Source organism: Musa acuminata, chromosome BXJ3-3 (genome assembly GCF_036884655.1).
Source record: "Musa acuminata AAA Group cultivar baxijiao chromosome BXJ3-3, Cavendish_Baxijiao_AAA, whole genome shotgun sequence".
In the NCBI taxonomy this organism is placed as follows: domain Eukaryota; kingdom Viridiplantae; phylum Streptophyta; class Magnoliopsida; order Zingiberales; family Musaceae; genus Musa; species Musa acuminata.
The window spans coordinates 27,213,370-27,235,462 of record NC_088351.1 but is presented as its reverse complement, the minus strand read 5'-3'; the positions used below and the strand labels follow the sequence as shown (position 1 = coordinate 27,235,462).

Sequence of the window (22,093 nt, the reverse complement as noted above, 5' to 3'; positions counted from 1 at the left end):
CAGTTCGGCCTCCGACTTGCGACTCGTCGATCCAATCATATCACGAGTCACTCCAGTTCAGTTCCCGACTTACGACTCGTCGATCCAGTCATATAACGAGTCGCTCCAGTTCGGCCTCCGACTTGCGACTTGTGGATCCAATCATATCACGAGTCACTCCAGTTCAGTTCCCGACTTACGACTCGTCGATCCGCTCATTACGAGTCGCTCTAGTTCGGCCTCCGACTTGCGACTCGTCGATCCAGTCATATCACGAGTCACTCCAGTTCAGTTCCCGACTTACGACTCGTCGATTCGCTCATTACGAGTCGCTCCAGTTCAGTTCCCGACTTACGACTCGTCGATCCGCTCATTACGAGTCGCTCCAGTTCGATCTCCGACTTACGACTCGTCGATCCGCTCATTACGAGTAGCCCCAGTTCAGTTCCCGACTTACGACTCGTCGATCCGCTCATTATGAGTCACTCCAGTTCAGTTCCCGACTTACGACTCGTCGATTCGCTCATTACGAGTCGCTCCAGTTCAGTTCCCGACTTACGACTCGTCGATCCGCTCATTATGAGTCGCTCCAGTTCGATCTCCGACTTACGACTCGTCGATCCGCTCATTACGAGTAGCCCCAGTTTAGTTCCCGACTTACGACTCGTCGATCCGCTCATTACGAGTCGCTCCAGTTCGATCTCCGACTTACGACTCGTCGATCCGCTCATTACGAGTAGCTCCAGTTCAGTTCCCGACTTACGACTCGTCGATCCGCTCATTACGAGTCGCTCCAGTTCGATCTCCGACTCGCAACTCGTCGGCCCAACCTACCCAACAGCCTTATGCTCCTCGGCTCCATTCTCCCCAAAATTGCGTCCGCACGGCCAGCCCACTTGAAGACAGAAGCCATGCATCAGGCTCCCCTTGCGTGACAACCGACGCATAGCTCCTTTCGGGGGGGAATATGATGAGGGAAATAATGGCGACAAGACTGGCTGACGTCACCTGTCCCATCACGCCTCAGCACCTGGTCAAACTGGCCAACACGTTGATCGAGGTGCCATTAATACCAACCTGCCCCTTGTCAAAACTCAAGTCTAACACGTTGACCGAGGCACATTAATGCCGACCTGCCCCCTGCAAGTGGGCAGCTTAGGAAGCAGATTGCTTCCCTATAAATACCCTCTTGCTCATTAGAAGAGGGGGGACGGAGAGGGAAAAAACTCCCACTTCGGAGGACACACTCACACTCCACACTTGGAAGGAGGCATCTCTTCCTCCAAAACTCTCTCCACATCGCTAACTTAGCCGTCGGAGGGGTCGGGCCGAGCGCCTCGGCCCGACCTTTGTGTAGGTACTAGATGGTCGACTCTTCAGGTGCTGTGGCCGACCTGCCGACCCGAGCTGTGCCGACCTGCCGCCGACCTACCGCCGACCCGAGCTACGGTCGACCTGCGGACCCGACGTCCCGACCCGAATCGCCACGCACAGCTGCCGGGAGACCTCGAGGAGCGCCCCCCACAGAGATCACTGCATTCCGGACCCGAACCAAGCCGCATCGGCCCCGAGGCCACGGCTTAAACAGATGCTGTCCGCATCAGAAGTGATGAAACAAAGGACGTGAGAGAAATGGCGATATGTGCTGCCGTTGCAGCGGAGAGGTCCCATTTAGAGATATATAAACAGTCTTTGAATACGATTCCGAGTAATTACTTATTAGACACCTAAATCCAAATCAGACTATTCCATGCTAACTCGGGTCTCGCCCAACTAAAAGTAATCGAACCCGATTTAATAGGGTCTAGTGTATGAGCCACCTCATCGGTGCCCGTGCGGTGGCCAAGTCACTACGCCCGTGTTCGTCATCATTACCTCGAAGCAAGAAACAGACGGTTAGAAGGGCGAGCGTCGAAACGATAGTTTCTTGACGCTTTGCTTCCCCCTCCCTCCCTCCCTCCCTTCCTCGTTTCTATGCTCGTCAGATCTGCCCAAGATTGCTTGATCCATCGAAACCCTCTGTCGACTGACGTCGTCGGATCCGAGGAGGCCCGGAGGATGCGGGGTTCGATCACCACCTACAAGGAGAGCCTCACCCGGATCGCCGACGGGATCTTGGACGCTGCCGACGAGCCCCACGGCCCCCAGGCTCTTGCCGCCGAAGGCGAGGAGTCGCCACGTCGGTTTCCCCGCCGGAGCCTGCCGAGGGTATCGCCACCGCCTGGTTCTCCCATCGCCAATGGGGTCGATTCCGGACGCCAGGACGAGGTACGCCCAGTTTGTGAAGCTGAACGATGACATTCATTTCTCTGGTCAATGGATTTAGACTCTAAGCGTATACTGTATCAAGATCTTGAAAAATGGGGTATCTATTGCTAATTGCGTTTCAAGAACCATGGCTGGTGTTGCTATGCGTTGAATATAACCGAAGATCTTGCAATTCTATAGGCCATCCCGGTGACCCTTTTCTCTTTTGTGCCTTTGCATTTCTGCTGGGTGATTCGATCATTTACTTGCGATGAAATTTGGGATATCTATCTGTAGTAATTATGAGAGCGTGTAAAAAATGCATGATACGTCGATTGCAGTTGCGTTTATTGGGTATTGGACTATGATTCAGAATTTCCAGACACGGCGAAGATCTGTATTAATTATCTTTTTTGTTCCATCTTTCTCTTGGTGTTTCCTGAATACAATACAAACTGTAGATTTCTGTTTTCAGAGGTCCAAAGTGCACTCTTCATTGCACGCAGCTTTTCTTTGCGCATACTATCAGTTTGTGAGGAATGAATTGCAAGTTTATGCGGTGCAGCTAGAATGATGCAAAGAATTGATACTACCAGGATTTTGCTTATGCACATGCATAAGACTTTGGTTCTGCAAGGATCTTGGCACTACTAGGGTTTTTAATGTGGTCCAAGGGAGAAGAATTAGATTTAGAAGATTAGAAATTTAGAATCATGATTGATTTGGTTCCTAACACAAATGCTTGAGTGCTAAGATTCTTGTGTTACTTTTCCATATAACAGTGGGGTCTAACAAGACAATCTGGATTTTGGCTAGAACTCCAGACTATTATTTTTGCTTCAACCTGAGTCTACTTTTCAAAATCTAAGGGGGATATAGTTGAAGTTTAATAACTTCACGATTGCTTTACCAATATATTTATTCTCATCATGTCTATTGCAATTGTCATAATCTGGATTTTGGCAACAACACAATAATAGTATTTTTGCTTCAACCTGAGATTCATCCCTTAATTTTCAAAATCTGAGGGGGATATAGTTGAAGCTTAATCACATATATTTATTTCTCATCATGTTCATTGCAATTGTCAAACCTGGTTTATTTAGCACTCTATGAGGGCAATGTCATGAGGTTAATATCTACGAGATCTGACATTGACCTCAACTGAAAAAGTGCAAGAAACATCCAACCCGCCCTGGGGTGAGGCTGGCTACCTCATACAGGACCCTTTTTTAATTGAGTAGGCCCCTCAATTCCTCTGCTGCCACTAAATCCCTCGCATTGGCAATCCTGATAATTTGTTAATCACCAGCAGGTTCACTTCCACTATCATTTTCATACTGGGATGAACCATAACTATGATTGTGCTCCTTGGCATCCTCAAGCATGTAATAGTGCTTCATTGATGCAGTAATGATATTAGTAAGTTGGGAGTCATCATAAACATTGTCTTTTCAACTTTCTATCACGGACTTAGTTGGTTTTGCCTAAGTCATGCGGCACCCTTGCGTGTCCGTCCGCAAAGGTCAGCCTCCTTGAAACCTCCTATGATTCCTTAGGACATACAAAAGAGAAAATATGTTAGAGAAAGCGTCTCACTTGGGATCCACAAGCCTTTATTTCAGAAAACACTTCATAGCCAATGTAAATTACTAACAGAGTTTACAAGTCCTGAACGGTTGTACACAAAGGGTCCAAAATGGTCCACTACAGATCGAACATCCCTCACAAGTGTCCACATGACATAACATTTATTTACAAGCCTAAAACGACCACCAAACCCAACTAAAATGGGGTTGTTAAGCGTTCGACCGTCCCTCTACATACTGTGCAAAGCATAAACAAACCAAAAGATATGAACATACATAAGCATTATATCAAACATCCTCTTTACAATTTTGTCTATGACATTCTCGTCAACTTATTCCTTCGACGTCCTCGTCGAAGACTTTACCGACACTACAACTCCTCGCCTTTGTTGAGTCTTCAATTTTCTGTTCCAACTGCAATGCACCTCTTGGCTCTCAGCTGCTCTCCGCTGTTGTTGTTTAGTAGTCGAACTTTTTATCCGTCATGCTATTTCAACTCACCAATGACTCTGACTCTCGTGTGGGGTTGGCTCAGTTGTGTTGATCCCTGTTGGTTCCTACGGATCCTTCAGATGAAGGAAAAAACCATCCTTACTATGCGTCAGTCTCTTAAATGCCTCATACTGCTTGAATTGGATGGATGCTTGTTGGAGCTTTAACGAGCATCGCCTCGTAAACTTTTGAAGTTTTTGGGTCATTCCTCCACAAAATTTGCCTATCGACTCTTCTTTCACTTAGTTGTCACTTTTAAGTAGGTTCGCATCACTTCCGCTTTCGTTTGGCATTCTCTTGGGAAAATAAAGCGGATAATCTATTCTAAGTAGAAATGATCACCATTGGTGAGGATTTGACAACTATCGTCTTTCATTTTGTTTCTTCGAAGGGTCTTTGAACATGTGCAGAGCTCCTTTGCTGGATAGCTAAGAGAATTGGGATACTCGGTTTCGCCCATTCTTTTAAGAGTTGAGAAGGCAAAGGTTACTTGACTTCGCCCGCTTCCTCGAGGGTTGTACTCCATGCATCGAGTTGGTTACTTGTCTTCGCCTGCTTTTTGCTCACACTTCTGAAGCACTCGAAGTGCTTGCACTCCTTGCGTTGAGTTAGCTACTACTATGGTTCACTTTCTCAATGCCATCGAACTTTTGGAATGTAGGAAGTTTTTACTCCAACTTGGAGTAAGTTTTTAATAGTTTTGATCGCCTCTGGGATTGTACCGTCTTCTCCATCAACCCTGTCGCCTACTCCACTGAGTAGCAAAGGTATAACACCGCGTACTGCTTACTTCGTTCATTCGTTCCTTGGTCATGCACTCTTGCACGACCCGAAGTCGAAGTCCTTCACTTTCGGCTATCTTGATGAGAAGCTCATTCACACCGGTCTTATGAAGTTTCTTGGCCTCTGCTCTTCAGCCTCGTCTTGGTACTTGGAGTTTGCCTCCGCATGCTCCACTTTCTCGGCCCCTTTCACGACCAAGCGCTCTCCCTCCATGAGAGCAAGGGATCGATGACTTCACGGAAGTCCTGCCTCTATAGTACCTTGGCACTGCCATGCCCATGGCCCTACTATCCGTCACCTCATATCTACATCCCTTCACGATCGGTAGATATGTCTCGGTGGCACTTCTCTGAATCCATATCTATTTTAACCGATGCTTTGTTTTTGGGTAGCTAAGTCCCTCTAGACTCGTCGTCGCTTCCTCAACCATTTCGACCCTTTGCTTCAACACCTCTGTGTTATCCAAGTAATTCCCCTTGGTCGATGGAAAGACAGAATACAACTCCCATATATGACCTCTGTCATCATGTTGTAGGGTTCGCACCGATTCTGTTCTCCTTAGCTTTCTTGGTAGCAACGTTCGCTTACTCGGCCTTGTCCTCTAACTTGTCGGGCTCCCTTAAGTGAATGTGAGCTCTGGAGTAGTCCAACTCTCCATCCACGTCGGTCATACCTCTGCATAATTAAGTCCCTCCAATAAGACTTACTGGTACTTGCATTTGAACTTTTCCCTCGGTAGTATACAACCCTCATATGCTGATGACCAAGACTTTCATCCGATGCAAAATTCGATGCACGCATGGAAGACCTTCCTTTGCGATACCATGACTTTCACTCCTTGAATCCATAGTACTTCTTGCCGTCGTGTTGTTCACCGAAGTGGAGCTCTCAATAGCTCCCGATCATACCTCCGTATGATATAGTCCCTCACGGGACTATATTTGTGTGTATCGTATTGTCACGAACTGTTCCACCATGATCCGCTGCACTATGTCACCTCTTGGTGACATCCCCATTGCATTCTGATCCTTATGGGATGAACTTGGATTGTGATCCCTCTATATGTGGCCTCTGCCAACACATCGCAAGGCCTCTTCCACATTCGATTGTGTTCGCTCCTTTGACAATCGACCTTCATCCACCCGCTCTTGGGTCATACTCAGACGAAGCACAGCTCTAAGACAGTCTGTCGCCTAGTAGCTCCCGAAGTCCACTGACGTTGCTGAAATTAGTGCACCATTGTCTGGATCCTAGGCCTCTGCCCCTACCAGCACAATCTCTGTTGCACACCGCTTCCTTCATGACAACTTGAATGATAACACTATGGCATATTCTTTAAGAGTTACCTACCTTCGCGTCCTCTTGCCCCGTCTCATGGCCTTCTGAACCCAACTTTGCCTCCGCAAGTTGAGTCACATTAGTTCCTCCATCAAATGCTTCTCCGAGATAAGGTGTATGTGCCCAGAAACTCCCTTCGTCTTTGGCACCATACAAGATGAGTCCACTCCTTCAGAATGAAGGACCCATGGAACGACATAATCCTGCTCTTGCCTCTATTCAAGGAAAGCTCCGTGCCTCCACTCCATGTTTCATCTTCTATGCCAGTTCTCTTCATGCGACTTGGGTACTTCGTCAAGTTACACCCAAGTTGCTTCGCTCCTCGTTTTGTATTGAGTTAATGGTGGCCCTCGTGCCCACTATTCCACGGGTCAGCCCTCCATTGAGTCTGATCTCCATATCGACTCAAAGTGTACCTTCATTTGTGTTGTCTTGGGTCGCTTCCCCACTTGATCTCGCAATGCATTCCCCCAATGCATTATCTCAAGCAAGATCATGCGACGACTCCTCGCCACTCGTTCGGTCCGTTGAGCTTTATGAAGTTGTTTTGAGGTACTCCTCAATATGTGCGGTCTGTTGCACATGGTTCTCCTTTTGGAGAGCCGAGACTTATCCTTCATGGATATATGTCCCGTTGGAGCAACTTTTCTTTTCGCTTCCTTCTCTTTGAAAGTTTCGGAGACCACCATCCCCTTGTACTACTTTGCCTTGCTGAACAAACTGTGTATTGTTTTGCCTCCCGCAAACGCACTTGCTAGATTGCGACTCCACGTCAATATAGCTCCCGTTGCACCCCTCAAGGCCTAGCAACATGCTAAACTCGCTGCACACTTCAGCGTCCTACGGACGTATCCTTCCCATGCTGAAGAGAAAGTTTCAATGCTCTATGGCGCCGAATTTCGGTTGCCTTGGGATGACCACAAACACTCTATCGTTCGCATATAAGCCTTTGCATGAGTACTGAATTCTTCGAGTTAGCAATTCCTCTCAGCTCTATGAGCTTTGCACAATTCTTTCGGTCGCTGAACAACCCATTCCATCTTACATGGTCTCATCCTTTACCAAGTGCCTCGCTTGCCTTGAGCACCATTGTATATGGTTGTCAACGTCGAGCCGTAGCTCGAACTCATCCATCCTAACCTTTGTGCGCTACGCATTCTTCCAAGCTTGCTTGTCCTCGTGGTGCCTCTTGCGCGAAGGGTTGGCCATTCCTCTGAATGTCAATCTCAGATGCTCACTCCTTTGAGTGACTCCTTTTCCCTACATCTCCATGCCTGTTTTCCCCCCAAACGATCGCGCGTGCTGGCTGCCCTCAACGCAGCCCCGCTAGGTCCCCCACGTTTGCATGCCAAGTGTTTCTATGAGTGCTTGTCCCGCTCTGATACCATCTGTTACAAACTTAGCTGGTTTTGCTTAAGTCGTGTGACACCCTTGTGTGTTCGTCCGCAAAGGTCAGCGTCCCCGAAACCTCCTATGGTCCCTTAGGATCTACAAATGAGAAAACGGGTTAGAGAAAGCGTCTCACTCGGGATCCACAAGCCTTTATTTCAGAAAACACTCATAGCCAATGCAAATTACAAACAAACTTTACAAACCCTGAACAGTTGCACAACAAAGGGTCCAAAATGGTCCACTACAGACCGAACATCTCTCACAAGTGTCCACATGACACAATCTTTATTTAGAATCCTAAAACGACCATTAAACCCAACTAAAATGGGGTTGTTAAGCCTTCGACCGTCCCTCTACATGCTGTGCAAAGCATAAACAAACCAAAAGACACGGACATACATAAGCATTATATCAAACATCTTGTTTACAATTTTGTCCGTGATACTTCGTACTTATGATATACAAGTTGTTAGATACTTGCTTAGCAAGTTTTTTTTCAATTCAATGATGCCTGAGAAATTTGACTTAGTGAGGGACCTTGTGCAATCAACCATGTCAGAGAATTCACCAGCCATATACTGTTTCAGCCTTGTTATTCCTTCACTATTACTGATATAGTAGTAGTAGATGCACTATCAATGATGATGATGCTTCAAATATCAGGGTGGCACCATGCCGATTTAGTATCATTTTTCTATAAATGTTAATAAACAAATTCAGGTGGACAATAAAATAATTATGCTCGAGTATTGGATATATGACCTAGATCTTTGCAGATTAGACTAGATCTACATCGATCTAGATCAGATTGGTGTAGATTCTTCATAGATTGGTTATATCTAGTCTAGATCAACATGTGATGTAATGTTGATTTGCATCAATATTGGTCAGATCTGAGAGGATCTAGCTTAGATATGCATTAATCTTAGTTAATGCATATTAATTTAGCTTTGATTTATTCATCTTTGTCAGCTAGATGTACGTCAATCTTGATCGGTTCCACATATATGATCTAGCCTAGATCCACATGGATGTGTTGAATCTGCATGGATCTAGGAAAAATCATTGAGGTTCTAGTCTTGGTTCTATGCAAATCATCGAGGTTTGACTTAGATCTAACTAAGTCTGTTAGAAACAAGTACAGCATAATTAAACAAGAAAAGCATGTATTAGAAGCAAACATCAATTAACATATGCATCTATAGTGAAACAAGAAACAAGTTATTCGAAAAAAAAAGCAAAGAAACTAAAAAAATTGCTTTCAGTTTTCCTTGTTTCTTGATTTGGAGAATAATGCAAAGCTTCTATGCAATCCAAGCTTACTGCCCACACAAAAACCAAGCAGGCCATTTGTTATGGCAAGTGTACCGTGCGGTACACCCTTCATTGTATTGTTTTTGTTTTTAAGTAACTTGGTCATCACTCATCAGTATTTTGGTATAGTTTTTGTTTTGGATTATATTTTAATGCAAATTAAAACTAAAAAGAAAATCCAGTATTCATAAATTCTAATCTTGAACCATAGCAATTTCTAGTTCTCATAGAAGCATGTGTCACTTGGCCATGAGTAATGACAAAAGGTTTTATTATTCTTTTTTTCTTGTGTCAATATATTTAGTAACTTGTGAACATTGAAACATTTTGAAACCTCATCTTTTCCATTGCCCGCCTGAGTTAAACTTTTGTAGGATGTTTTTTTTAGTTGTCTTCCCTTGGTATGAATGTGCTTGTTCATTATTTGAATTAGCTTTTTTTAATGTCAAATGATGATTGATATTAATATGGCTCCTTTTGGAAGTAATGGTACTTCTGATCTATTCATTATGATATCTTGAAGGTAGGATTGTTAATTTATATCATTAGTATTTGAAGTACATTTGCTGCATGTGTTGGTGAAGGTTTTAGGTATTGGGGCCGCATGAAAAGGTTTTAGGCAGTTCTCTATCATACAGCTTAAATTTTTTTCAGGGAAATGCTGAAGTGTCCCCCAATAGATGGCAAATACATATTTCCCAACAGAAGCCACATCCTATGGGAAACCATTCATCTAAGGTTAATGTTCCCAAGCAGGATGGTATCAGCAATGGGGCCATACAAACTCAAGAGCATGATGCTGTGAAACGAAATATGGAGCTGACATATGCAAATTCACAGGGCAATGGACAGGTTGTAATTGTTGTTTTGTCCTTCATATCATAAATGCTAGGAACTTCTTGACACTACATTTCAGAACACATTTATTTATCTTCAAGTAAATTAATTGAAGAAAATTCTGCATGGATACTGTCTATTCATTGGTTCGTGACTATTCAACTCTCTGGTTTATCCGCTATTCATTGTTTTGGTCATTGTATGATCAATTTCATTGTTTTTTTCAGTTATTGTTTAAGCATGCATGACTTTTGATGATTGCTATGTAGGAGCATCCAGGTTTGTTTCAAGAGACCAACATATCTCTGGCAGCAGTAAAGGTTAGCCTCGAGGCTGAAATTAAACAACTAAGGGAGCAACTCGACCAAGAGCACGAAAGTGCATTACTTTTAAAACAGAAACTGCAAGGTGTTGTAATATTTCTTATATTGGGTCTTTGTGTCATTGCATTATTCGGTTTTCTTGTTTTTTTTAATATTGAACTTTTTACAGAGGAATGCCAGCTGAATGAGTCTTATCAGAGCGAACTTAATGATCTGAAGATGGATAAAAAAAGGGCGAGTTTCACTTAAATCCTCAGTTTGATACATGTTCTGTTAGAAATTTTCAGGATTTTCACTAAAACCAGTCTATTATAAGTTATCATATAATTTTACCAAGTCCATTAATTTATCTCCGTATACAAATAGGCTACACAATTAATTTATTCATTATGCTTTTCATAATTGGTATAAAAGCTTAACTAAACATTTACCTTTAGAGGTTTCAACTTCATGCTGATAAACTCTATGAGCTTTCTGTATCTTGTGGTATTTAGGTCCATGATTCTATATATCACATTGACCGGTACTTACCAAGCGGTATTTACTGGTATTGACAAAATCACACACAGATCAGGCAGTCTGGTCCAGTTAGCCTCCTTTTCATTGTTTTTTTTTATTTATGGTTAAAATCTCTCTCTCTCTCTCTCTCTCTCCATCCCCATGCATGCATGTTGGCTCACCTCCCTCGCAACACCCATGTTATTTTTACTTCAAGTTCACACAGAAAACACTATCTCAGTTAGTTTAGGATCCTTTGGTCTTAAGAAGCCTTTGTATTACTTGATGCACACAATTTGTATTGAGCTGTTGGTGCATACACTTCAAACTGTAGTTTAGTTACTGCTGTATGTGGGTCGATAGCAAATGCACTGAGTGCATATGTTGATATTGGATTGTAAGTTGATAGTGATACTATAATCTATCTTCTTTAAACATATTCTTCCATATTGTTTTCTGTCAGATAATTGTTTTTGTTCTACATGCAGAGCTCCATTGAGTTGAAAGAGTTGCAAAAGGACTTAAATAAGAAGATAACAGAATTAGGACAACTAGAAGCGGAACTGAGGAAAAGAGACATGGAACAAGAACATAATATTCCTATGGAGAATGCAAAAAGCATGATTATGACTTTAGAGAAGGAAAATGCAAAGCTAAAGGTAAATACTTGCAGACAGAAAAATAACTCCTTCAGTTATGTTTTTTTTCTTATATTATCTCTATACATGTGAACTATTGTAATTTATTGTTTTGAGTTCTTTGTTCTAATTTTCCAGTAACTTCAAATTTTATCCAAAGTTTATATTGTGTAGATAGAGAAGGATGAACTTGAGAAGAATATGAAACTTTGCATGAAGAGTTCAGTTGAGAATACAGTTGACTCTGAGGTATTGGCTCCAATGAGGTAGTTCTTTATATTTCAGTGGCTTTTATGCTTTAGTGAAACATGAAACAACTAAAATTCTGGAGTAGGTCTTAGTATTGTACAGGCATTGTATCCTGTTTCTGCAATCTGGTAATGGCTGTGTTCAAAATCAACAGAACTCCTAATGTACTTGAGTGAATAATATCGATTTACAACTACGAGAACACTGATTGTGCTTGATTGCATTTTCTTGCAATGTTCATTTTTTCTTTTTACCGCTTTGTTCATTTTGCCTTCCTGCTTCTCTTAAATCATTCAGTTAATGTTAAGCCCATATTGCCCTTGTCTGAAAATTTGATCAAATTTAGTTCTTCACCGATATGATTCTAATCCTTACCACAGTGAATTTGTTCTTGCATGATAATCTACAGGTCCTGCTTCTATTATTAACCTATACTGTTAACAATGTTTCTGTGCTTTGTTTTTCTGTAAACTATGTTCAATAGTTATTTCATTCGATCATGTTATCACAGAAGAGAATCATCAAATTTTATAGTCCAGATCTTCTTTGTCTGTGTGATATTCCAAGAAGATCTGGATATTTAATTCATTGTTTTTCTCTTTTTTTTTTTTGTGAATATCCTCCAACTTATCTGCTCTGAGACTGGTGATTTGAGTTGTTCCTTCTCTCATCTTTTACCGATATAGTCTGCTTTTAGTACATATGCTGTTTTTATCATGCTGAGTGGACAATGATATAGGAAGACTATTTTGTGACTGACAAGCATTTTACTAATCAAAACTTTGAAGGATACAGAGAATATGGCACTTTCAAAAAGAAAGTTGGAGGAAGCACTAGAAGAGACCTGCACAGAACGAGACAAAGCATTACAGGAATTGGCCCGACTTAAGCAACACATACTAGAGAAGGTAATGTTTTCCTTCCTTTTCTTCCTTGAGGATGACAAAACCCTAGGACTTTATCTAAGAAAATAGATAGGGATTTGATCGCTTCGAGGTGATCAATCTCCAAGTGGGCCAAAGGCTTTGAGTTGTATTTGATTACTTGAGAATTATTTAATCCTTAGTCAACTAGGACTAGGATTTCTAACAAAAATAAAAATAGTAATTCCTAATTTGCTACATCAGAGGACTCCTAACATAATTAGGAAAAACTTAAAAACTCCTACCAGAACTAGAAAAAACTAAATAGGAAAATAAAGATTAATATCAATTCTCTAAAATTAAGGACTCCTAAAATTTAGGAATCCTAACAGAAGATCATTTCATCAACAAATCATATCAATGACTAATTTTCAGTCCTAGAGTACTTTTGAAACATGTGTATTTGCGTGAATGTATATGAAGATTATTGTCATCAAAAGATTGGCAAGAGGTTTTCGTTTGTACTTGTTGAATATTTTGATTATTTTTTTTAACTCTGTATTAGTTTCCGGTATGTCCTTTTAAATAATACCTACCATTGAAGATGACAATAATCATGCTTTTGAAATTTTACGTACCATTGAGGATGACAAGAATCATGCTTTTAAATTGTAGCTTAAACTTTAGTATCTTACAATGATTTTTTATCTACCAAAGAGAGTTTTTTCTTTCTTTGCAAGGAATAGAGTTATATATGATGATTTAATTTCGGGCATGTGCTGAATGAATTGTAAAAGAACAAGACAGGCCTTCTAGGAAATTGCTAAGATTTCTTTTAGATGATTCTTTTTGTTACATGTAATTAAAGCCAACTTTTGTGCATTGTATAATGCTTGATACCTGTTTTGTCTATTGGAGCATCTTTTACTAGATTCAGTAAAATGTTGCATCGTGCTATATCTATGAATCAAGGTCATTGAATTGAAGAATTTTCTCGATATATTAGGAACTTGAAGATTCAGACAAGATGGATGAGGATAGTAAAATGATTGAGGAACTTCAGGCAAACTGTCAACACCAAATAACTCACATATCGCAGTTGGAGAAGGCTCTAAAGCATGAAATAGAGAAGAAAGAAGAGTTTATGAAACTTAAAAATGATGAACTTCATAAGTCAAATGAAGCAATTATCGATCTGATGCAAAAACTTGCAAACTGTAGGAGCATAGTTGACTCAAAAAATGTTGAATTGCTAAACCTTGAGACTGCCCTTGGCCAGTACTATGCTGAAAGTGAAGCCAAGGCGAGTTCTCCTTTATCCCTGTTCATTACTTCAATGATATGTGTTTCATAATATAATCTCTTTTTTTGATTTGGAGTTACGGACAATAGGAACGATTGGCAAAAGATTTGGCTATGGTAAGAGAAGAAGCTGCTAAATTTTCTGACTCATTAAAGGTACAATGAAATTATGACTTTTAGTTTCTTTCTATCTAATGTCAGTTGATACTATTGATCTTTGCACTCATTGGCATGTTATTATTCATACAGGCAGTACATATAATAACATGAATGATCTTTGCACTCATTGGCATGTCACTCGAATATAGGCAGTACATATATAGGTCCTTTAAGGGGCTTGGTGCAACAAGGCATGAATGATATAAGAAAGTTCAAAATTTGTATAAGTAGGTTGAAAGGATTCAGTTTCTAGCATTCAGACCGTTTTTGACTGTTCATTAGATCTGATGTAGGATTTGGTTGTTGTATAAAGGAGTAGATTAGCTAAAGTATATTAAAAAGGAGCAGCATATTCAGTCTGGCTCAAGAATTAATTCCCAGCTGGAATGCCACTAATCTGAATTTTAAATATTCTGAAATATGGAGTTGGATTCTGCTAAGATTGAGAGTAAAATCCTGATTCCCCTCAACCAAATATCAGGAGTTAAATTTCTCATTATATTCTCTGTCCCAGCATTCAGATAATCAAAAGTCACCAAGTATATAGTTATCTACTACCAGGAGTGACTTCAAAATTCTGGATGGTTTATGCGGAACTGTCATAGACTATAGTTTTTCACTAAATACAGATTTTATGCTGCTGTTGTTATTTATCTTTACGAATGTTTCTGAGTTGTGAATTGAAAATGTTACTGTCTTCTAGGCTGCAAACAATGAGCTGGAAATATCAAGTAGAGAAAAAGATGAGATGATTGCTAAACTCACACAGACTGAGAGGACCGTATCAGAAGGAAAGCACTTCATACGTAAACTTGAGGAGGATAATGCAAAGTTATGCCGTGCCCTTGAGCAGAGCATGACAACAGTAAATAGAATGTCTCTGGATTCAGATAACTGCGTTGACAGGTTATTTCACTTGCTGGGTTTATTTTATTTTATTTTTTTACACATTGCGTATTTGCTTGTTGACCCTGTTACTTGAATATCAGATTGCATGGCTAAATGTTTAGGTTGTGGATCAGCGGAACCACAGCAAATTGGAATAAGAAAGAGTGACTTAAATGCATTGGAGAGGAATAAGATAGTATATTCAGATCAGAGGTCCTAGAAGACGTAGAATAATTTACAGTAAAAATCAATAAGAACATATTTTATGGCCTCTGATTTGTCTATTTATATTGGCCTCGAAACAGTTTGATGATGGGAAAATATCAGCTTAGCATAATCCAAATAGTTGTTCGTGAATCTTGAGCTCCACCACCCAAATTTGTTTGAACAAAGTTTCTATGGCTGAACTTTACTTTGGCAAATTGAATATTTCAAATACTTATATGACTAATTGTGATGTTTGTGTTGCTGACAGGCGAATAGTGATCAAATTGTTAGTGACTTACTTCCAGCGGAACCACAGCAAAGAGGTAACATGTTTCAGACTCAGAATCTTTTTAAATTATTTGTAGATGACAAACCTGTTTGCAACTTCCGAACACGTGCCAGGTTTTGGACCTTATAGTTCGCATGCTGGGTTTTACCGAGGAAGACAAGCAAAGGATAGGCTTTGCACAACATGCTGCTGGCAAAGGCATCGTTAGGGGCATGTTAGGTCGGACAGGGCGTCTGGTTGGAGGCTTTTTGGGAGGAAATTCACCTGAAACATCATCATCATCTTCAGATAATCAGGTAAAATTTCTCTTTTAAAACCTTTGACACTTTTGATTTACTTTTGGCTATTATGTTCACGTTTCCATTTAATGGTTATGAGTGGATGAAAGTTTTTTAAAAATAAAATGTTTAAAGAACAAGCTAGCTAGGGCACAAAAAATGTTTAGAGAAACCACACCTGGTGTTTGTTTACGCACAGTAACTAAGTGTTGTTTGGCACAAACGAGCGAGCATCCATAACGTTAATTTATTTTTACGTCTGGGCAGTCTTTTGCAGACCTGTGGGTTGACTTTCTTCTCAAAGAAACTGAAGACAGAGAGAGGAGGGAATCTTCGGAAGCATTGGGCGCGTCCAGAGAATGCCACCAACATACCTAGTAGCAGCAGCAGTTCGCCAACGGATTCAAGATTGCCATCGAAACATGGACGATAGAAAATTGCCTGTGAGTGCACATTCTTTTTTTTTTTTTTCTAATTTTTTTTAATTTTTTTGTTCATAATAAGGGAACAATTGTTTCTATTCTATTTTATTTATCTAACTCTTTTTTCAAAGCAGAACGCAATAGTCTAAAGCCCAGGTCTAGTTTGAAATCGGAGGCCTTAGGCTGGGTCAGGTTCAGGGATTGGTTTAACCTAGACATAACATAGGTAAGCCTAAAGGATACCCTTTTGGCAAATATATATATAAGCACTTTCTAAATGATTTATATTAATGTTTCCCACTAAACTCAACTAATAAAAATGGTATATAGCCGCCCCCTGTATGTGTTCAGCTTAAGTTGTGTTCCCAAGAAATTATGTACTTTCCTCCTACTATGACATGCTCAAGGAACAAATTTCTTAGGACTCAAATAGTATGAAGTTTTCAGGTCTTCAGGACATAGTTATATGCGTCATGCTGTCATCATTCATGAAAATAACTAAAAATTGGAAACTCTCAACACCTTTGATCAGTTTAACAAGATGAAACCATCCATCCACTCTGATATAGTAAATCACATTTCATGTCAAATCCTACCACAAAACCATCTAGTCACCTTTGAGTACAAATATTATGCTTCTCATTTTGGATTTGAATCCCTTTGACGACTAGTCATCATTTATGGTAGTATCAAAACTAAGCATGGATCGTCAAAAGCTGATTCTGTTAACTCATACGCCTACATATATGAAACAAGGTTTAAAACCTCGCACAGATACGTGTTTCAACTTCTCACTGGACCAGTAGGAGTACCAGTATACCAGACTAATATGCTGACTTGTGTCAATCACTTGAAATAATAATAAAACAATGTACCAAGCTAAACATGTCATTAACATGTTCTTTCCATCTGGCAGCTATAATGCTGACTACATGAAACCTACACAATTTATCCATATCTTTTCTTGAAATAGTAACTAAATTTAGCACCATAGAGGTAATCAAATGTTATGAAACATCATCATCATCATCGAACAATATGAAGACAAATGAATAATTGAAAATTAATGTTCCAAAACAAAAAAGGGCAAACAGATAATAATAACAAGCCAAAGAATTTACAGACTTTTGTTAGGGTTCCGAATGCTAAAAAAGATTGCAACCCTGATTTTCCAGTATCATCAAATAATCACTGCATTGGAACTTGTCATTAGGCGGATCTCAAGTCAAACAAAGGAAATTTGGTTAGTCAAACGGTGTATATAGCTTTTCTTGAAGATGCATACACACTAAAGCAAACTTCCAAGGAAAAGTAATGTACGAACATAGTCAATGTCAGAAGCAAAGAAGCAACTCACCGATCATAAAATGCGTCAACAAACAATAAAAAAGAAGAAAAAAAACTGAAGACTTGCACAGTAATATTTGTTGGACCCAGCTTCAAGCTTGGACTAATTCTTATGGTATCTGATTGGTTACTGGATCATCCAAGAAGACATGCAATATATATATATATATATATATATATATTTTCAGAGGAATTAGACCTTCAGCAGAAATGGTATACAATGGAATGCTCATGCTTAGTATGGCTATGGCACCATAAGTATGATCCATGTCATGAAAACCTGAATTGCTCCCATCTATCCCATCGGAACTGTCATAGACCAGACCTTGTTTAGGACCAAAAAAAACAAGGACCAAAAAGAGAGTTCAAAATGAAATAAATAGTAAGATCGAAGTTATCATGTAACTGTTAGAAAATAAATAGATAAACAAGTTGCAGAAGAAGTTGATTATTATTAACATATCCCCTTCCTTTTATACAGGTTAGAAGGGAGAATTTCACTCAACAGAGTAGAGAGATTTCCTCAAACAGTTAGGAAAATCTCATCTACTATCATGCCCCCGCAAGATGGTGCTCCTATCAAGGAGGCCAATCTTGGACTGATGTAATGCAAAGAGTTTACGAGCTAGAGGTTTCGTGAATGAGTCGGCCAATTGATTAGCCGTATGAACATGAGAAACACGAAGTTGACGGCGGACAATTTGATCGCGTACAAAGTGGAAGTCGATAGCAATATGTTTCATGCGGGAGTGAAATACCGGATTAGCGCACAGATAGATAGCTCCAATATTATCACAATATATTGTAGGGGTGGAATCAATGTTGAGTTCCTGGAGTAGATTCGTGATCCAATTGAGTTCTGCAGTGGTAGCAGCAATGGCACGGTATTCAGCTTCAGTTGTAGACCGGGCGTGCTTCTTAGAACTCCAACTGATTGGATGAGCACCAAGGAAGATAATATACCCCGATGTGGATGTTCTATCATCAAGGTTACCTGCCCAATCAGCATCGGCAAAGGCATGAAGATGAAGTGGAGAGTGTTTACGAAAAAAGAGTCCATGATTTAGGGTCCCTTTAAGATATCACAGAAGTCTCTTGACCGCAGACCAGTGTAGAGTAGATGGTTGCTGCATAAACTGTGATTATTTGTTGACAGCAAATGAGATGTCTGGACGCGTGAGAGCTAAGTATTGTAAGGAGCCAACAATTTGGCAGTATTGAGTGGGTTCTGTAGCAGGACTTCCATCCGATAATTTGAGAGAACCACTAGTAGAGATGGGGGTTGTAACTGCATTTGCATCCTGCATGTTTGTCTTTAATAACAAATCTTGAATGTACTTACGTTGTGATAAAATGAGACCGGAAGATGTAAAGGTAGCTTCGACGCCCAAAAAGTAGCTCAAGGGTCCGAGATCCTTAAGCGAGAATCGAGCTGCCAGCTGTTTGATGAACGCTTGGATTCTGATGGGATTGTTGCCTGTGACAATAATATCATCCACATATACCAGAATATACATTGTGTTTCCATGATAATGTCGCAGAAATAACGAAGTTTCAAATTTGGAGTTAAGAAAGCCGACAGAAGTAAAAAATGAGCTAAGTTCAGTGTACCAAGCTCTTGGAGCCTGACGAAATCCATAAATGGCTTTCCGAAGTTTGCAAACATGATGTGGATACTGAGGATGAGTAAAACCGGGAGGTTGTTGCATAAAAACATCTTCGGTTAGAGATCCCTGTAAAAATGCATTATTAACATCCAATTGTTGTAATTGCCAGCCTTTAGTGGTAGTCAGACTCAAGATAAGCCGGATTGTAGTGGGTTTAACAACAGGACTAAACGTCTCAGTGAAATCAACTCCAGGTCGTTGATGAAACCCTTTGACGACCAGGCGTGCCTTATATCGAGCAACAGAGCCATCTGGGTTCCGCTTAATTCTAAAGACCCACTTACACCCGATGATGTTTTGTGAAGGATGAAAAGGAATGAGATCCCACGTTGAATTATGGAGGAGGGCATTATATTCCTCACTCATGGCAGTACGCCAATGCGGAGATTTTTGGGCTTGAGTGAAGATGGTGGGTTCAACGTTGGGGGATGAGGAATTCATGATAGCTTATAGGTTAAGTACCTGACGAGGTTTAAAAATACCATTCTTAGAGCGAGTGGTCATAGGATGATTGGAGACTACAGGATTGAGAGGTGATATTGGGTGAGGATTTGTGGCACAAGCCGGGTCAAGTGGAGACATGTTAGGGGCACTTAGGCGTGAAGGAGGTAAAGAGGATGGTTGTGTTTTGGAACATATTGCCCCATCAATTGGGGAAGAGTGGAGTGGAGTAGGAACAGAGGAAACGGGCAAGTGTTGAACTGGAGTGATATAGTCCGGATCAGGAGGGGAGGAAGTAGACGAAGGCATGGGAGGCTTGTCCGATTGGTTCAAAGGTATACTCCAGTAAGATAGTGAAGTGGTCCGTATGGCAGGATATGGAAGGGTTTGGAAAGGAAAGTTAGACTCAACAAAGACAACGTGACGTGATATGAAGATTTTGTGAGTGTGGAGATTATAGCAGCGGAAAGCATTATGTTCAAGTGAGTAACCAAAAAAGACGCAAGGAGTAGATCGGGATGTTAACTTATGAGAGGCATAGAGACGTAACCAAGGATAACATAAACAACCGAACACTCGGAGTTTACGAAGGTTAGGGGGTTTGTGAAATAGTGTGTCAAAGGGGGACTGGTATTGTAGGACTGGTGTAGGCATTCGATTAATAAGATAGACAACAGTTTGAAAGGCTGATGTCCAAAAAGTTGAAGGCATGGAAGCCTGATATAGAAGTGTGAGTCCAGTTTCTACTATATGCCGATGTTTGCGTTCGGCAGAACCAACTAGTTGAGGAGTACGTGGGGGAGATTTGAGGTGTTGAATGCCACAGGTTGAGAGATGGGATGTCAGGGCTTGATATTCACTGCCACCATCAGAGTAGACCGTTTTAATGGTAGACTGAAAATAGTTTTCGACCAACTTCTGGAAAGTGGAAAAAATGCGAGAAACGTCAGATTTATGGGAAAGAGGATATATTCATGTGTACTTAGAAAAGTGATCTACAAAAATAACATAAAATCGGAACTTATCAAAAGATAAGATTGGAGCAAGACTCCAAACATCAGTATATATAATTTCAAAAGGTTTAGAGGAGGAAATGGAAGATGAGCCAAAAGGCTGCCGATGACTCTTATTACGAAGACATCCATCACAATGCATCATAGAATTAGTGGACTTAAAAAGAGGAAGAGAGTGACGAGAAAATAATTTCTGCTGAATAAAGGACGAGGGATGACCAAGCCGACGATGCCACACATCAACTGGAGCTGCAACAGAAGAATGAACAGTGGGCTGGATTATTCGAGAGGGTGACAACCATTCGTAGATGTTGTCTTTATTCGGGCCTTGGACCAATGATGCCCTCGTGCTCAAGTCCTTAACAAGAAATGAATCAGGAAAGAATTCAATGGAAGTATTGTTATGTTTGCAAAATTGAGAAACAGAAATGAGGTTGCGTTTAATATGAGGGGCGCATAAAACATCATCGAGGGTAAATGTAGTAGAGTCAGAATTAAGCGTTGTGGAACCAGTATGAGTTATAGGAAGTCCTTTACCATCACCGATGATGACATCTTCATCGCCGTCATAGGGATTGTGAAGAGACAAATTCTGAAGATCAGCAGTGATGTGATGAGAGGCACCAGAGTCAACAATCCAGTTGGACTGGCTAGGTGTCGGAGTAGTTAGGAGATTTGCCTGAGGCCAGTGTGACGGAGCAGGGAGGCGGGGACGAGACCGACAAACTTTAGCGGAGTGGCCGACTTTGTCACACAGTTGGCAAACGACCCGTCTTTGATGGCTTGGTAGGGCAGGATGCCAAGACGAATGATGGCTGGAGTTGCCACTTTGCGAGAAGTGATGACTAGGAGGATAGGAGGGGTGTTGCATGGAACTCACAGAATCAAGAGGCGCATTAGCCAAACCTTGGGTGATGTTCGGCGAGTACCGAGTGCTCTTCCGTTTAGACTTGTGACTGACTTGAGCTGTGACAGTCGATCCAGGCAGTTTGTCCGCACGCTTCAAGTACATCTCATAGTCAGTTAGCTTATCATAGAGATCTTCAAAAGAGACTGGCGAGTCGCGTGCCCGAATTGCAGCAGCCAATTCCTTGTAGTCGGTGTCGAGACCATTGAGGGTATGAATGACAACCTCTTCGTCACATAGGGAATGACCTATCAAAGCCAAGTCATCGATGATAACCTTGATATGTTGTAGATAATCAGAGATAATACTTCCCTCTTGTTTTATTACCATAAGCTTGGATAGAAGACTGAGCTTGCGAGTACGCGAATGATTTGCCAGGGTGGTTTGCAGTTTAGACCATACATTGGCAGCTGTCACACATGAACTTTGACATAGCCATAGTTTGTGAGCTGAATTGGGTACTGGACTGGGATCTCCGGGATGTTGAGCATGGCCGAAGGACAACTGAAGGAGCTATCAATGTAACCTAACAAGTCGTATCCAAATAAAAGATTAGAAAATTGAGCTCGCCAGGATGCATAGTTGCCACCCTTTGATAACTTAAAGGGGATCAGCGTGGCAGCATTGATGG

The 22,093-nt window shown here is 41.0% G+C and overlaps 1 protein-coding gene across 2 annotated transcripts; it reads left to right on the top strand.

Moving 5' to 3' along the window:
• Window positions 1–1,889: 1,889 nt before the first annotated feature.
• LOC135633128 (golgin candidate 4-like) lies at window positions 1,890–16,223 on the top strand. 2 transcript variants are annotated; one of them, XM_065142240.1, is made up of 13 exons: window positions 1,890–2,247; window positions 9,789–9,986; window positions 10,241–10,379; window positions 10,464–10,528; window positions 11,281–11,451; window positions 11,605–11,679; window positions 12,468–12,587; window positions 13,549–13,845; window positions 13,935–14,000; window positions 14,707–14,909; window positions 15,367–15,421; window positions 15,501–15,683; window positions 15,943–16,223. In XM_065142240.1, the coding sequence occupies exons 1-13, from the start codon at window positions 1,954–1,956 to the stop codon at window positions 16,096–16,098; spliced, it is 2,022 nt and encodes a 673-aa protein (XP_064998312.1). In that variant the 5' UTR covers window positions 1,890–1,953; the 3' UTR covers window positions 16,099–16,223. The 2 variants fall into 2 exon arrangements, with proteins under 2 accessions (XP_064998312.1, XP_064998313.1); XM_065142241.1 differs by having other exon boundaries at window positions 1,892–2,247; window positions 15,933–16,223.
• The last annotated feature ends 5,870 nt before the right edge of the window (window positions 16,224–22,093 follow it).

Excerpts from the sequence above, each read along its gene's own strand:
- LOC135633128 (XM_065142240.1), top strand. The coding sequence starts at position 1,954 with ATGCTCGTCAGATCTGCCCAAGATTGCTTGATCCATCGAAACCCTCTG. Across the intron at positions 14,910-15,366 it reads TCAGATAACTGCGTTGACAG|GCGAATAGTGATCAAATTGT; the intron begins GTTATTTCACTT and ends TGTTGCTGACAG. Across the intron at positions 15,684-15,942 it reads CATCATCTTCAGATAATCAG|ACCTGTGGGTTGACTTTCTT; the intron begins GTAAAATTTCTC and ends AGTCTTTTGCAG.